The 18,132-nt window shown below is 33.8% G+C and overlaps 1 protein-coding gene across 1 annotated transcript in view; it reads right to left on the reverse strand.

Moving 5' to 3' along the window:
- Positions 1–521: 521 nt before the first annotated feature.
- Positions 522–18,132, reverse strand: part of LOC149807574 (ubiquitin-like-conjugating enzyme ATG10) — a 36,843-nt gene continuing 19,232 nt past the window's right edge. Inside the window, exons 4-7 of the mRNA XM_089968039.1 lie at positions 16,994–17,091; positions 11,922–12,010; positions 6,358–6,456; positions 522–3,694 (exon numbers count right to left, since the gene is read on the reverse strand). Coding sequence (XP_089824165.1) covers positions 6,363–6,456; positions 11,922–12,010; positions 16,994–17,091 — 281 coding nt within the window. The 3' untranslated portion in view covers positions 522–3,694; positions 6,358–6,362. The remainder of the gene's footprint in view (positions 3,695–6,357; positions 6,457–11,921; positions 12,011–16,993; positions 17,092–18,132) is intronic.

Genomic DNA, 18,132 nt, shown 5'->3' on the forward strand with positions numbered 1-18,132 from the left:
TACTTTTAAGTTTTATAGCAGCTGTATCTGCCACTGTCCATGATGAACAGCTCCTTGAATAAATTACTTGTGTCATGAGTCAAAAAGACACAATTTTTAAGGCATTTTTTGTACACCCCAAAAAAAAGGTTTATGTGACCTAGTTCATTTGTATCTGCAATATTACCTCAAGATGCACACAAACAGCAAACCTAGTGAAAAATGTAAATATGTTTTGGAACTACAGCCCAGACATGATTATATTTTTATAAAAATACTGAATAAAGTCGGAAAATTATGTTACAGTGATCAAATACTGGTGTATAAATTCTGCTAATGATGAGCCTAAGCAGACAAGAGATAATGGTTCCTTTCAATATTTAAGTAAGTAAAATATAGCTCTGTCCAAACTGATGGAATGAAAGAGAGAATGAGCAACAAACCATGGCACACTCATTTCAAGGGAGATAACCTGCCTCAGCTGTTTTTGATCTAATTTTAAAGGCAACTATATGGGACATTAAGACAAGATAAAACATGTCAAATATTCATTGATTTTTTATTTTATTTAATGCTTTTGATCACCATATCAGCATAAGTTGAAAACATTAGCAAACAAATAGTGCAGAGAGCACAATTTTCTCACATAATTTACAATCTTAACAATCACCTTAAAGTGTCTGCACAATCACTACATAATATATTACTTCAATGCTTTATTTTTATATATTTTCTTTACAGAGAGTAGATAGGAATGTTAAGTATTATAAGCTAACAATGTTATTGTGGAAAAGTTAAAATTTAAATTGTATTCACATGTACAGTAAAACCTCTCACATGAGACCATCTATTCTGCCAACAAAAGGTGGCCTCTCAAAAAGATGGTCTCTCATAACAGGTTCACACAAGGTTATCAGTTTAAAGGTCAAAATTCAACAGCACTTACAAAGGAAAAATATTCACAATTACTCTTCAAGCATTTTATTCTTTATTCATAAAACTTGTTAAATTACTGCATTCATTACAAATTAATTTTTTATTGCAATTAAGGTCTAAAAAATTAGGTGTACTACAATATTAATTGCACAATTAATAAGGCAATATTTATTTATCCTGTCCAAAAACAAACTTCAGTTGTCAAAAATTTCAGAGTTACTTGGAATGTAGCATAAGAACTGCACAGTTAGCTATGATAACACTCATCCTGTGTTTATGAATTAGTAGCTTTGATCGGTCTTAGGTGTATATGGAATATATATATACCAATGAATACAATTTTAAAAAATCAAATTAACTAATCCTGAAAAAAATTAAAATTTATTGAGAGACAAAAGGAAAAGACATAATTTATTAACAATGTAAAGAGATTAACTTGATAAACAAAGGTTGTAACAGGCTACACTATGTCAAACAGGTGACGGCTTGATTTGCGAATTTTAATAATTCTAACATCAATAACACAACAAATAACACAAACCTTTTATAATGAAAATCAAATCTGGAAAATGATTCTCACTTATTAAAGACAAAGACAAAGACAACATTCACCGAGGCATTATAGATCAACTCCAATGACATTGTAATTGACCACTGCAGTGAAGCAATTTAAGGTTTCTAATTGCGACATTATTGAGGTTATGAGGTTTCAGATAAAGAAACAATAAAGACCATTGAATTCATTATGTACATCTTTGTTCCCTTTGAAGAAGGAATGGTTAATCGAAATGGCGATTCACACGACTTTTGGCACCATGATTGTGGTTAATGACTTAAGTCTGGGTTACGATCTGTAACATGCGATGCTATCTGAATGACTTACAGGTTTCAGAAAACCAGTATCTCAACTTGTTTTTTTTAAATTAAAAGCAAAACCTCCTAAGCAGTCATGTTTACAAATGTTTCAAAAGGTAAGTGTGTTTAACTCCATTTGTGGCATACAGTCATTCATGGCTGTGTTAGAACAATTTGCACTCACCAGCAGACCCTCCTAAACAGTCATCATCACAAAGGAGTAAATAAAGGTCAGTGATGTTCATCTCTGTGCACTTATCTATAGCAGTGTTGAATCAATTGTTTTGACTAAAAAGTGTGGTTACTGGTCACAGGTGGTCATTCACACTAATGCATTTATGTAATAAAATCAATCTGCAGATGACTGTATTAAAAAATAATAGATGGTCACTCATAGCAGAGGTCACTCAAAATGGATTTTACTGCAATAACATATTTTGACATATGTAATGTTTTCAATTGCATTTAAGAAAAATATTACATCATTTACTTGAATGTAAAGGAGCAAATGTTTTTAAGTTTTACAATTACTGTATTGTATGTTCTACTTTACTGAAATGGGGTAACTGGTTTCAAGTCATACAGTTACTATACTGTATGTAATACAGTAACTGGTTTCCAGTCTTATGGTTACTATACTGTATGTAACAGAGTAATTCGTTTCCCGTCGTATGGTTCCAGTTTGTCTGAAATGAAGTGAATGGATTAAAGCTTTATGATTACAGTTTGTTTATAATGAAATTAATGGTTTCCAGTTTTATGAGTGCCATATTGTCTCATCTATAACTTACACTTAATTCTGGATCTATAATCATTTACTGTGCCAGCAGATCTGGATCTACACTCTAATGAGGAATTCCAGTACACCAATGTAGACCCTGAACTGCTGGTTCATTAGCATCTGTGCTGTTGCAAGCTGGGTGCAAGCTGCACACTGGTAACATAACTATAATTAGAAGTTAAAGATTTATTGAAATATTGTTTCAGTACTTTCATATGCATTGATCAGTTACCTCCCTTTATAGCCAAGGGCTTCATCCCCATACCTGGTATGATGGGCACATATTACTACTTCAATTCCTACAATAAACCTTAAATATTGAAAATATATTTAAATTTCTAAATATCAGGACCAAACCTATTACTCACGGTAAATAAATAAAAAATTTATGTATACTTTTGTGTTGGAAAATCCCCATTTTTCATGTGATGTAATTTTTGAAACTACATGTACTTGATGCTTTATCAATTCTTCTGCACCTGTGTAATATACTGCTACTCTCAACATTGGGGTTCCTAAACCATGCTATTAAAATTAGAGGAATGAGGATCAATTTACTCATGTGAACATGAGGACCCTGGGTGGCCAAGTAGTCCTCCACTAAGAATGACAAAAAAGGAGCATATGTACAAAACATTATTTCCTGGTGAGCAGTTTAACAACAAATACTGATATAAATAACAAATACAGTTATGGAAAAAACAAAACAGATAACAAAGTGCATTCCATCAATGTTTTCCCCTTTAAAATAAGAAGTTCACATATGATTTCAAGCATAACAATATCAACAACATTATTACAATATAGAAAAGTACAGACTTATCATTTAATAGTTTTGGGAAACTAAAACAAAAAACTAATGTCAGCATACACCATACGTGTATTTTTCCTCTCCAGATACATTATAACATGCTGGAACTCTTATGATGTCATACAAAACTTGAACAAACATTTTTTAAATATTCATCTATTTTGCTGCTCTGAATGTAAATAAAATTTTTAAATGTCACAATAAAATCATAACATCTGAAGTCAAGCCTTGTCATGATCAATTGACGAGGTGAAAATCTAACTTTCAAAGGTTGCATTCTTGTCCACCTTCGACTTGTTGATACGACAACAATGAAAATGGTGTGCATGATCCTGCAATTATAAATTCATGATTCTCAAATACAAATGCCTTTAAACAGCAAAGAAAATATTTTCACACACACACACACACGCACACACAGAAGAAAAGTCCCTTTTAAGTATTTGTGAATATACCATTTTTCCTTGAATGCCAGTTTTCACAGATTTTGCACTTGCAACAAATCAGATTTAAAGACCCAACATACAGTGACATTTCTGTTAAAACAGGAACCCTTTTTCCTGTCCATGAATTCAAGTACCAATGAAAATATACAATTCTGCAAACCAAACAAATAACTTTTAGAAGAATGTCTGATTTTTTCCCATCTGACTTTAGCAAATCACAAATGTAAAATTAATGCCATTTATGCAATTTACATACAGTAACCTTCAACTTTGACCTACCAATCATAGACTTGTTAGGGAGCTGCTTTTCCTTTAGTGTAATGCAACCATGAAGTTAATGAAATTTGGGGAAACATGAGGAAAGTGTACTTATCAGGTAGATCTCAAAATGACAATTTTAGCTCTGGGTCCAAGAACCACTAGAGAATGTCCCTGTTCAAGTGTAGGTCACCCATAAAGTCTTAGGACATAAAACTACAGCTTTTATGTCCAGCAAATGATCAAAGTGCTGCTGTAAAATGTGTGACTGTACTCCAAGGTCAAATGGTTGAGCAAGCAAGAACTGTCTTACCTCCATAATGGTAATACAAAGTAATGGTATTTCTATAATGGTATTACAAAGTAATGGTATTTCTATAATGGTAATCCAAAGTAATGGTATTTCTATAATGGTAATCCAAAGTAATGGTATTTCCATAATGGTAATCCAAAGTAATGGTATTTCTACAATGGTAATCCAAAGTAATGGTATTTCTATAATGGTAATCCAAAGTAATGGTATTTCTATAATGGTAATCCAAAGTAATGGTATTTCTATAATGGTAATCCAAAGTAATGGTATTTCCATAGTGGTAATCCAAAGTAATGGCATTTCCATAATGGTAATCCAAAGTAATGGTATTTCCATAATGGTAATCCAAAGTAATGGCATTTCCATAATGGTAATCCAAAGTAAGATGAAAATCCATCATAGAGTTTAGGAAATATAATTAAATTTAAAAATACCTGAACCAAATTCTGAAGTAAAATTTTCTGTGACTGTGGCTCTGATCCTAAGGACAAAGGGGCAAATAAACTTGACAGACCTAATGAAGGGTCATGGTGAATTACTTCCCTTGACATCACTGCGAAGTATCACATGAAAACCCAGTCCCCAAGTAATTTCTGTACAATATCTACCATATTCACGACAGTATCTGATATTGTAGGAAAAGTAAAATGTCATCAAACTAAATATTTTGCTACATATTTAATGTTATCAATTTATAAACAAAAAGGTTTTAAATGAAATGACACTATGATAAATGGTATACTAGGTGCTAGACAAACTTAGTTTTACGGATACGATTCGCTATGGTGAAGCAAATTCCAAAGTTTTTAGTGAACTTAAAATTTCTGAATTAAAACTCAGTCTTGCTCAAGGATGAACAGAAGTCTCACTGTAAAACTTGCAATAAAATCACAGCAACAGTATTTTACTAATAATAAAAATAATTGAGTTTTGTTGTTGTTTCCCTAAATAACTGTCACTCTTTTAAATAAAATTGTTTATTCTGAATCTATTTTAAAACATAATATATCCACCTCATATGTAAAATCCACTGAGATAATACACAATGTTTTTGCTGGTACATATGTGATATGTGTTGAAACCACTCGGACTAATGTTTAAAAGAGTTTTCACAGATAAAGGTAATTTCTATGGAAAAGCAAAGAACTTTAGAAAAACTACTATTGACAATTATTCCCAATGTGATAATTAAATGAGTATTCAACTCCTTAACCACTCAACCCCACCCAACCCAATCTGAATATTGTATAATTGATGTCCATCCCTTTCTTAATTTTGCAGAGGTTCCTTAGTAACTCACTACTTTGCTTATGCTGCAGTCCAAGTTTTTGGACCCTATTGTATAAATTCAAGTTATCTAGGATGAGGTGTATATAAAACGTCTGGTAAGAAAATATTTTATATTCATTAAAGTGAAATCTGTGTACATATGACCTTTGACCCCATCACAGGGACCTCTGGGGTGGGAAAAAGAATGAACTAGCACCTAACAGTTTAGAAGGAAATGTGATAATGAACAGACAGATGCACAGACAGAGGATATTAAAATATCCCCATCTAAAGTGTGGGGAAAACTACGAATGTTCAGTCTACACTAAACTCTCAAAAGTAGCACTTTATGGCTTCCAAAATATGGTCGCATATGAAGGCAAATCAATAACAAGGAATGTACACAAACAGTATTTTGATATATAGCCTTACAAATTACACCAAATATATTTTCTTAATTCGTCTGTAATCTGCACAAACCCAGAGCTACAATCACATAATGTGTATGCAGTTTGTTAAGAGTAATCAATAGAACAAACAACAAAACCCCTGATATGCTGGCCCTTCATGCACTTGGACTCTTATGTCAGTATATACAGTAGTTTACAAAAACAGCACTGTGCCTTTCAAAAGAAATGGGATGCAGCATTAAGCCATATTCTCACGCAGACGATATAAAAATGGAATGTTCATTATTATCCTATTTTACCTATATTAGGTTGTGTCGGTCATAATTTCTCCATATCTCATTGACATCTCCAGTCTCAATACAGGGCCTACGGCACTCATCCAGGAAATCAAGCAGTTACTAAAATAACAGAAATAGGATGCAAGAATATGATAATTATGATTGATTCACATAGCTGACTGATCTCCCAAATTAATCTGTCCCTTCATAAGCTTTATATTTAAGAATGTTATGTAGGTTTACCAGAACAAGATATTTTGGAAAAAATGATGAAACAATCAGGCTGTATTAAGGGCTGGTTGAGGTGCCTTTTCAATGTGTTTGCAATTTTTTTTGTTGAGTGGAAGGTGCCGAAGGTGATGCTCACCCGGGGTGCTGTTTCATCCAGTACAAACTTGCAATGGTTCTGGACAAAAGTCTGCTTAGTTTTAGAAGCTATCTCCATATATGTAGAAAAGTTTATATATTAAATATACCTGTGATAAAATCAATTAAGATGTCCAAAATATATAGCTTGTTCACACAGGGAACAAGTCTGTTAAACCCCAATCTCAATCTTGCTTATTTATAAGGAATTAAATTATAAATTTATTCTAGAAAGATTTACCTCCCTTGCAAAATTTTCTTGCAAATGAGACACCCATTATGAAAGGAAAATAATATTCACTGTATTGAACTTTACAAAATAAATTTGATTTCTTTTGTTTGTTTTAAATTTTACATTCATTATTGTCAATGTGTTGTCTCTTGCCAGGCTTTGATGATTCTTGAATGATGTAAATGCACAACTTCGACCTTGATCAATGAAATGCCATTTGCATACCTATACTCTAAGCAATGGATTCCAAGGTACAAAATTGACATACACCACTCACTCGATAACTCGTGCCTGGATAACTCGTGATCCTGCTTATAATGTGGTGTCTGGATGCTGAACGTGAAAAATTACGATAAGAATTGGTAAATTAAACCTTGATACATCGCTCATTTCATCACTGAAAATGGTGATTAATGCCCGTAAAGATAGAAGCCATATTGTGAAATTTGCAAGTTATAAATAAGATATCATATATTATGTAATGTTTTTATGATAAATAGTTGTCAATACACTGTAAATAAACAGTCTGGTGAAAAATATCGATCAGCTAACACGTGGCAAGAGAGAATGAAATAAACATCAATTAAATGTCTTGCTATGTGAAAGTCAAGTTCTAATCCTTTAATTCCGTTTCAGTGTAAACATTATAATCGCAACATATTCTGTTCTATGAAAACATGAAAAGAGCCAATTGACCATCACATCAAAACCTGTGAGTACTTCTGTGAGAACCTAATTACATGCTGGCTTTGTCTTGATCAACAACTTGGGGAAGTGTTTGTTGCTTTAAAAAATCAATTAAAAGAGACCTGTGTTGTTTTATCACTTTGAATATGTCTTTTGTATCAAATCAAGCAAGGGAGGTACAAAGAAAAAATTCAACGGCATGCAAATCTGAGCATAAGTTCTTGTGGTCACTACCGTTATCAAAATTCATTTTATTTGACCCACTGAAAATGGTTTAATATTTTTATGTACTTAGCATCATTAAAGTATATATTACCAATCAGTAATGTGTCTTAATCATTTGTAAATGTGACCATGAAGAGTAAAGGAATAAAGCAAAAGGCGTACTCGGTGACTGAAAAGCTGTGCATCATAGATAGGGTACATAATGGTGCAACGAGAGCCAAAGTTTGCAATGAACTAAAAATTTCTGAGTCGACACTTCGAGGTTGGCTTAATGATGAGCAGAAACTGTGGGATTACTTACATGATGTTGATTCAGATGATGGGATCAAACAAAAACGAGCACAGACTGCACAAGATACCAAATTGGATGATGCTGTGTACACATGGTTCACACAGCAATGTGAACAAGGTGTTCCCATCTCTGGAACAATTCTCAATGCCCAAGCAGAGAAAATGGCAAAAATTATGGACAATGAATCTCATTTTAGGGCAAGCCAAGGATGGCTTTGGAGATTCCAGTGCCAACATGGAATTAAAGAAAATTCATTGTCAGGAGATATGCTCAGCGAATCAGGAAGCCACATGTAATTATCCAAACTAGCTCAGAGAAAAAATCATCTGTGAAAAAAACTGAGAAGACCTAATCTTTTAATATTGCCATATGGTGGCTGGAGACCCAAAATGATGACTATGTAAAGATCATACAGTTGAGGGATATTGCTCAGTGACAGAGAAATCTAGGAGTAACACAAAAAAATTCATAGATTTTTTCAAAATGTGTAGTTATATTTGGCAATCATGTCACAAACGGCAAGTATTATCGTGTTCAAATTTATGTCATTTTAAATTTGTAGACCCATTAAATTCATGTTGGTAATGATTAACCCTTGTGATTTTTTTTTCCATTTTACTTCTACCACAATCAAATCTATCTATTATTCACTTGTTCAATTGACAATGTTTCTTGAAAAGAGTGTCAATCTTTTGTATTATAAAAACCTGTCTAAGTTGGATCAAACAATAAAACTAGAATGTATCCAATTCAACACACAAATTAGTGATGTTGTACACAATGTGTGAAGTGGTACACGTGTTAAGTGAACGGAAACCTGTGGAATAATGTTTTTGATGATCTCCTCAATATACTGTAATATATCCTGAAATTAATGTTGCTCAATGAGGAAAAAATAAACGAAGTACACCGTTATGAAGAGATATTTATTCACAGTTAATCTCAGCTCGATTATAAATTGAGTATTCAGCACTATAACCTGCCAACCGACCCACCCACCCTTTTGCCGTTACATTGATCTCTTTATTGGTTTTTGCTTTTTTTTTTATAGGTCCCTCAACATGTGTGATCCACAGCACTAACATGTTTAAACTAGTCAAGTCCTTTCCTCATGGTTATCCACTTTCCTCCACCTAAAAGACTATACCATGCATATGCATGAACTGTCAAGAATATTAGGTGCAACTTAATAAAACGAAATTTACAATTTACTTAAATAAATATTTAGTTACAACATTCAACCACGATAATTTTTAATGTGAAGCTTTATTTGAGTTAGCTCTGAAATATCCTTGGAAACACTGGCTATACTTTAACAAGAACTATCTAAAGATAACATAACCCCCCTTCATCTATTTGTCAGGACGTTATGACATCATAATAAAAAACGAGCCCGAGGGTGATTAAAAAAAACATTATTAACATTTCAGGTTTCTTTTTAAGGCAGAGGACATTTTGATTGATTCCCAATGTCCATGCTTCTTCAAAAAGAATAAAATGTGGTGTTTGTGACTGATGTAATTTCAGTACTATGAAAAATCATTCAATTACAATTTTTTTTAAAATGCAAGTGCAATAGGTAATCTTTCACAGTTCTTTTAGCTTTCACAGTTCTTTTATCTTGTGCCTTGTGACTATAGACTGTTAAACAAATGGGAAAACATAATAACCAAACTTAGTGATACTTCTATTGCCTGACAAGAAAACAATTTACAAACCAGACATAGTAACCTTTGAATTAAGCTAAGTCTGGAACATTTTTATTGAATGTCTAACAAAGACGTAATCTGTAAATGAGACTTTGTTTATTTTAAAGTTTAATATATAAGCAAATCAAAGACAATTTCATCTTTGCTAGCTAAGGTTCCAACATGTTAACCTATCTACACCTTTGAGGCTCAATCTGATAATTCAGTGCTTCAGGTCTGTGAATTTCATCGGATGCAGCAACAAGCCACCATGTCCAGTCCAAGTCAGGTCAAGTTTTCAAAATCTGAACACTGTTCCTACATGATCAAAACAAGGGGAGCACACAACTGGAATGGACTCATAAATAAACATTTTCCCACTGCTGGTCCCTGTTTGCACAAATACATCCTTTCCTTCAAATACACCTGAAATGACTTCTTTCTGGTATGTAGTCATAATTTCAGCGGTAAACTTACAAATTATCCACCAGAAATTAATTGCCTCTACCATTTTCGGCTGATGTACAATGCACTGCTGTTACATGCTATTGGTTAGCTGACATTACTTTGTAGGGAGGAAACTCGTGAAATCCAATTGCTGTCGCTAGGACAAGGCACTAAAATATGTGATCGATCCACCAAGGTGTATATAGGTTAATATATCAGAACCTTGGGAAGTGAAGATGACACAATTTGATATAATATTTTACATGTACCTCGTCATAATATGTGCCATTCAAAACTCGGTGTGTGTGTGTGTGTATCTCAAATGATTTGGAGTGTTACTTCGACAAAATAAGTGCAAATGATGGCTGGATTGAAAAACTGACAAAACCACTGAACGATACTGAACTGAAGAACTGTGACAAATAAAAGACACATATATACCACTAGTATGAATATAAAAGTTTACACCACTAGTCTAGCATGTGTATAAAATGTCACACCTCTAGACTAGTATGTGAATAAAATTTCACACCACTAGTCTAGTGTGTACAATTTCACACCACTAGTCTAGTATGTGTGCAAAATTTCACACCACTAGTCTGTGTACAAAATTTCACACCACTAGTCTAGCATGTGTATAAAATGTCACACCACTAGTCTAGTATGTGTGTAAAATTTCACACCACTAGTCTAGTATGTGTACAAAATTTCACACCACTATTCTAGTAAGTGAATTAAATTTCACACCACTAGTCTAGAATGTGTGTAAAATTTCACACCATTAGTCTAGTATGTGTACAAAATTTCACATGTGTATGAAAGTTCATGTCTTAAACAATCTGTAAGTTTAGCCATTTAAACAAAATTGTGTGTAATTGGAGAATAGATGAACAGACAAATGGGCAAAAACACTAAAAAAGTAAAATGAAGAACTGTGATTAACAAAAGATATATCAATGCCACTAATCCATGTATCAACATTTCACATATATATTTTCAACTGCTTTAGAGCTATGCCCTGGAAACAGAAGTGTGGATAATGGACAGGATAAACAAGAAAAAACATTAAAAATGTTTAAATTAAGAGTTGTGAATAGCAAAATACATGCGTCTAATACATGTAACATGTTTTTTTTGAGATATCTTGAATGGTTCTGGAGTCCTTATCCAGCAACATAAGTGTGATGGATGGACTAAGTATACTGCGTTTTGTTGCCATGGCAATAAACAAGATAATGAATGCAAAAATTTTAAGTATCAAAATCCATCTTTCCACAACTTACCTGACATGTGTACCAAATTGTGCTGAGTACCTTGAACAGTTCAAAGAGTTATGTTCCATTACTGAAAATGTTTGCTAGTAACCCTATGACTAAGCACCCTCAATTTATGTACTACTTCTGTTATACTTTCCTTCCATGATAACAAGAAAAACATACTGAATGCAGAAGATGGTCACATAATTTACTGAACATGTGTATCAAGTTTGGTTGAATTACCAGGAATGGTTTGCAAATTATTCTCCAGACATGAAAATGTTTACTGCAAGACAAGTGAATTATTAAATATGGTCACAGCAATAGCTACACCCCATCCAGTCATGTAATACTTGGAGTACGGGTGGGATGGGTGGGGTAAATAGACTCACCTGCCTGGAGTGTCTGGTATCTGGGACATTAAGGTTGAGGTATGACAGGGATGAAGCTGATAAAATGGACGTCCCAGTATTGGGTGTTCCTGTAAAGATTCAATACATACCCATAATTTAAAATAATTCTTCACAGCATCTTCTCTAGCCATGGTTCCAATGCGATAACCCTATCCACACCTTGGTGGATTGAACAGATATTTTAGTGCTTTGTCCTAGCAACATCTATTGGATTTCATGAGTTGCCTCCCTTAGTATGTAATGCTAAGTAACCAATAGTGTGTAACAGTGGTGCATTGTACACTGACTTAAAATGCTAGAGGCTATTGATTTAAAAAGGATACTTTGTAAGTTTAACATCAAATGCATGACTATATACCAGTGGGAAGCCAGTACATGTGCATCTGAGTGAAATGTATTTGTACAAACACAGACTGGCAGTAAAAAACTGCTTATTTATCAGTCCATTTAGATTGTATGCTCTTCAAATTTGAATAACTTAATTTTGATTGGATGTGGTGGCATGCCACCAAATCCAATGAAAGTCACAGATCTGAAGCACATAAATATCTGCTTGATACACCAAGGTGTAGATAGGACTGTCAATCTGAACCATGACTGGAGTTGTTGTTGTTGTAGGATTTAATGCCATTTTTCAGCACACGATAGGCTATAAATGGCAACCAGTATTAATGGTGGAAGAAGAACCTGGGAAAACCCCGGAAAGAACCACCAACCCATGAGAAGCTACTGGCAAGCTTTCTCACATATCCACATTAGCCGAATCCGAGACTCGAACCCACGCAGACAGAGGTGAGATGGCAGTGATCCGTAAGGAAGAGCGCTTTAGACCACTTGGCCACTGGGTGCCCCACCATGGCTAGAGAAGATGAAGAATATGGTAAAATGATTAAGTTCTAGAATATAGGGTTTTAGGGTTGTAACTCGCATACAGTTATGCCTCAATTTGAGTGTATACTGCTGTACTATAAACAGTTGAGCTAATGTTACCTTTCAAAAAATATGCTTCAAGTCTGACTATACAATAACTATTTTAGAAACATAGAAACATGATACCACTGTGGTGACAGTGTCATGGTACTGTACCTCTGAGGTTCCCAATTTTAAAAAAAAACCAGCTTGTACAAGGGATAGTGGCTGCCCATCAAAGGTTGGTAGCTTCATATTAATTCCCTGGTTCCCCGTTTTTGGAGGAACCTAACCCCCATCTTGACAGTCAATAATACTAAATGTATTTGATTTTGTATAATAGGAATTCATTGAAGGTTGGACTGAATTTTTTTCAAGAAATATAATTTTCAAAATGTTATTCAATTTATCTGCACCTTAATATCAAAATATTAATGAGACAGAATTTACAAAACAAGTACATTTGGATGCTGCACACCATCTGCATAAAAGCATGTCTGGATGCCTGCAGAAAGCATCAGGCATTTTGAGCTGGTGTTTGAAGCACCATCTTCAGGATAAACCCTCTGTTAGATACTATGTGCATAGCAGTAAATTACCATTACGTCACATCATGTGATTGCTGTTCAAGATAACTATATATTTGAAGCAACTGGGTCATAGTCTCCATTATCCAAACTGGAGGCAGCGGATTTCATTCATCACTTTTGAGAGTTTGGATGATTAGTATTATGAATATGTCCAATACAAGTTCCAACATTGAATGTAGGCAACAATGATTTTTTTAATAAATGATCAAAATTTCAAATGATTTAAGTGATACAGATGTAGAAAATGAATAAGCAGATTTGGAGTTTGAAAAAATGTCAGCCACAGTGGATAATATGGCTTAACTGGCTTGATGATGAAGAGTTCTCTAAAGATTTTAACACAAATAAAATAATGATATGACCATAAATATCAGATTTTACCTCTCTATAGATAATAGATGTGTAGGTAAAATGGTTCAAATCCATGTTTGCTGTCATAAATCAAGATTCTTGCTCTCTGACCACTGTTTCAGTGGCACTGACATAATTCCGAGTGAAGCTCAATTTCAATAGTAGCACTGACATAGTTCAGAGTGAAGCTCAATTTCAACAGTGGCACTGTCATAGTTCAGAGTGAAGCTCAATTTCAACAGTGGCACTGTCATAGTTCAGAGTGAAGCTCAATTTCAACAGTGGCACTGTCATAGTTCAGAGTGAAGCTCAATTTCAACAGTGGCACTGTCATAGTTCAGAGCGAAGCTCAATTTCAACAGTGGCACTGTCATAGTTCAGAGTGAAGCTCAATTTCAACAGTGGCGCTGTCATAGTTCAGAGTGAAGCTCAATTTCAACAGTGGCACTATCATAGTTCAGAGTGAAGCTCAATTTCAACAGTGGTACTGTCATAGTTCATAGTGAAGCTCAATTTCAACAGTGGCACTGTCATAGTTCAGAGTGAAGCTCAATTTCAACAGTGGTACTGTCATAGTTCATAGTGAAGCTCAATTTCAACAGTGGTGCTGTTATAGTTCAGAGTGAAGCTCAATTTCAACAGTGGCACTGTCATAGTTCAGAGTGAAGCTCAATTTCAACAGTGGTGCTGTCATAGTTCAGAGTGAAGCTAAATTTTAACAGTGGCGCTGTCATAGTTCAGAGTGAAGCTCAATTTCAACAGTGGCACTGTGATAGTTCAGAGTGAAGCTCAATTTCAATAGTAGCACTGACATAGTTCAGAGAGAAGCTCAATTTCAACAGTGGCACTGTCAATTTCAACAGAACTGTTTATATAGGATGCCTTGTTTTTAAAAAAAAATAGTTTGGTCTGCTGTCACTGCCTTTATTTCAGCACCTAATTTCAAATTGTCAAGAACTTTATGTTAAGAAAATTATGAGCACTTAAAAAACTGTAGTCTCAAGAAAAGAAGAATTGTGTTTGTGTTATTTTTTTTAAAAATAGCTTTAAAAAATTTGCAGTCATATTGCTATGATGTCTGCAGTGACAGTTTATAGTAATGTCTTGCATTGGGGCATCATGCCACAGACATGCAGCATCATGTCCCACCCAGTCACATTATCCCGACACCAGGCCAACCAGTCCAAACACTAACCTCTTGATGCTGAGCACCAAGAGAGGTAGTTGCTAGTACCAGTTTTATAAGTCTTTGGTATGACTTGGCCGGGATTCGAACCCGTTAATTAATGTAGTACATGAATGCAAAGAGACATCAGCACCTTGCTTGATTTGGATCTCTGCATTTATAAATGTTAATAATGAATAACTTACCTAATCAACCTAATTACTGCGTTAAGTAGAAAACCTGTTTGCTTGAAAAAATATTTATCAAGTGAATGTCACTATTGTCATACATATGTGTGTATATATGTGTATATATATGTGTGTGTATATATATATATATATATATATATATATATATATATATATGTGTGTGTGTGTGTATATATATATATATATATATGTGTGTGTGTGTGTATATATATATATATATATATATATATATATATATATATATATATATGTATATATATATATATATATAGTCTCAATATATTATGATGTTTTTGTCAGTTTGCAAAAAAAACATAAAATGCACTAAATTAAGTACCCACAAACAAGCTTTCAAACCAAATCTAGAAATTTCATACCCATGACTTTAAAGTGTTTCACAGAACCAAATTTCAGTTGTCTATGTTGAGTAACTTTAAAAACCTGCTTACAAGTGTCCTGGAATGGACGGACAGGGCCAAATCAACTCTGACCCAACCTAAGTAGTGGAGGCATAAAAGATACATTCTATATTTTTATGCACAAGTTTGGTAATTACCATACAAGAAAACAATGTGGGTATATTAAACTAAAACGTACAGATATGTATATCCCAACATGTCAGTAACTGTATTATTTAGTAGAAACTATATGTACATGCAGAGACTGGCATGTTCTTCTGAACATCGTTTTTCTTCCATGATAAATAATTTATATTTCTCAATAATATTTGGAGCGACAAAAGGTCAAACTTTTTCCTGCACAGATATGAATATTATATACATAAATACTAAATAAACAAAACGAATTCTCAAAATTCCACCCTTTTTGAACAGTTTTACAAGAACTGTTTCTAAAAATGGGCCAAAGGAAAAAAGGAAATCCATACTGCACACTTACACAAAGTACATAACAAGCTCTCAGAGTCATTATCAAATCTGCCAGTTTTTGCAAGTCATTGTGTAAAAGGTTCTGCATGGCATTGTGAGAAAACTGGTTCAGTATTATACTTTCACTACTTTATCCACCTATAACATTTTTCAAATGAGAACTTCATACCAGTCATACATATAATACCATGCAGAAAATTACCAACAATAACTTGCAAAAATGGCAAATTCATACAGGATTTTCTACATATACCTTCATCTGCTATAAATGGTACTTTTAGCTCACAATGACATTTATTATCTGGGGCCCCAAGCAGCCGAGTGGTCTAAAGCACTCACTGTTATGGATCACTACTGTTTCAACTCTCTGTCTGCATGGGTTTGAGTCTCAGGCTCAGCCAGTGTGGGTATGTGAGAAAGCTTGCCAGTAGCTTCTCATGTGTTGGTGGTTCTTCCCGGGGTTTTCCCAGGTTCTTTCTCCACCAGTTTTACTTGCTGCCATGTATAGCCTATCTTGTGCTGAAAAATGGCGTTAAACCCTATAACAACAACAACATTTGTTAAACTGCTCAAAATAACTGAGCTTATGTGTTGTCAAAGCTTGTATTTATCATTTTCAATTTGGTAATTAAAAAAAATTCTTCAGAAAAAGAGATGGTTATAACTATTAGTCTGTGATGAAATAGACTTTTAGGTAACTTGCTTCCATTTCCAACACATCACAATCAGTTAAAACTAGTGTTATGTTTATATAATGATAATCGGGTACTGCACATTACTGCATTGGGTACTGCATGTTACTGCATTGGGTACTGCATCTTACTGCATCAGTTACTGCATTGGGTACTGCATGTTACTGGTGTTAAAATTTACTGGAATGAGAACTGAGTAGCCTGACAAAGGGAAAGATTATGATTCAAACCGACAAGATGCTCTGAACCTGCTGTGTAATGAAAGTCCATCTCTCCTCTCTCAGTCTGTCCTGATAATGTTGAGGGACAATGGCCCATACCTCCTCCAAGGACAGCAACTGACCATCTGTACCATATACAACAGATACAAAAAGAATATAAAGCAGACATCATGACATATACTTTTACATGCAAAAGGATAACTCAGTTTAGTCTTGTGAGCACCACCGAATCAACCTCTGCCATACTGGTCATGTAAGCTGAGTCTGCCTTCACAATAATATCTAAATAAGAAATGAGAAATTGTCTATATGCAAAATAAATTGCTCTTACTTGTAGCTAAAGAGGTATAGTGGAAATGGTGGAGCTAGCAGGAAGATACAGCAGTTACTCTACAGCTAGCTGTCTTTGGGAAAACGAGTAGAGAAAATCACCATAATTCTGAATGAACCGTTCTAATTTCCATTGGTCAAGATATGTTATTTAGTTCTTCAGTTTGCAGAATCATATTACCCAGTACAGTTCATTCATTTCAGATGATATTACCCGGTATAGTTTATTCATTTCATATGATATTACCCGGTATAGTTTATTCATTTCATATGATATTACCCAGTATAGTTTATTCATTTCAGATGATATTACCCAGTATAGTTTATTCATTTCAGATGATATTACCCAGTATAGTTTATTCATTTCAGTTTATATTACCTGGTATAGTTTATTCATTTCAGATGATATTACCCAGTATAGTTTATTCATTTCAGATGATATTACCCAGTATAGTTTATTCATTTCAGATGATATTACCTGGTATAGTTTATTCATTTCATATGATATTACCCGGTATAGTTTATTCATTTCATATGATATTACCTGGTATAGTTTATTCATTTCATATGATATTACCCAGTATAGTTTATTCATTTCATATGACATTACCCAGTATAGTTTATTCATTTCAGATGATATTACCCTGTATAGTTCATTCATTTCATATGATATAACCCAGTATAGTTTATTCATTTCATATGATATTACCTGGTTATAGTTCATTCATTTCATATGATATTACCCAGTATAGTTTATTCATTTCATATGATATTACCTGGTTATAGTTCATTCATTTCAGATAATATTACTCACCATATTTCATTCACTTCAGATG

Source organism: Sinohyriopsis cumingii, chromosome 1, assembly GCF_028554795.1.
Source record: "Sinohyriopsis cumingii isolate HCF-2022 chromosome 1, ASM2855479v2, whole genome shotgun sequence".
Lineage (NCBI taxonomy): Eukaryota > Metazoa > Mollusca > Bivalvia > Unionida > Unionidae > Sinohyriopsis > Sinohyriopsis cumingii.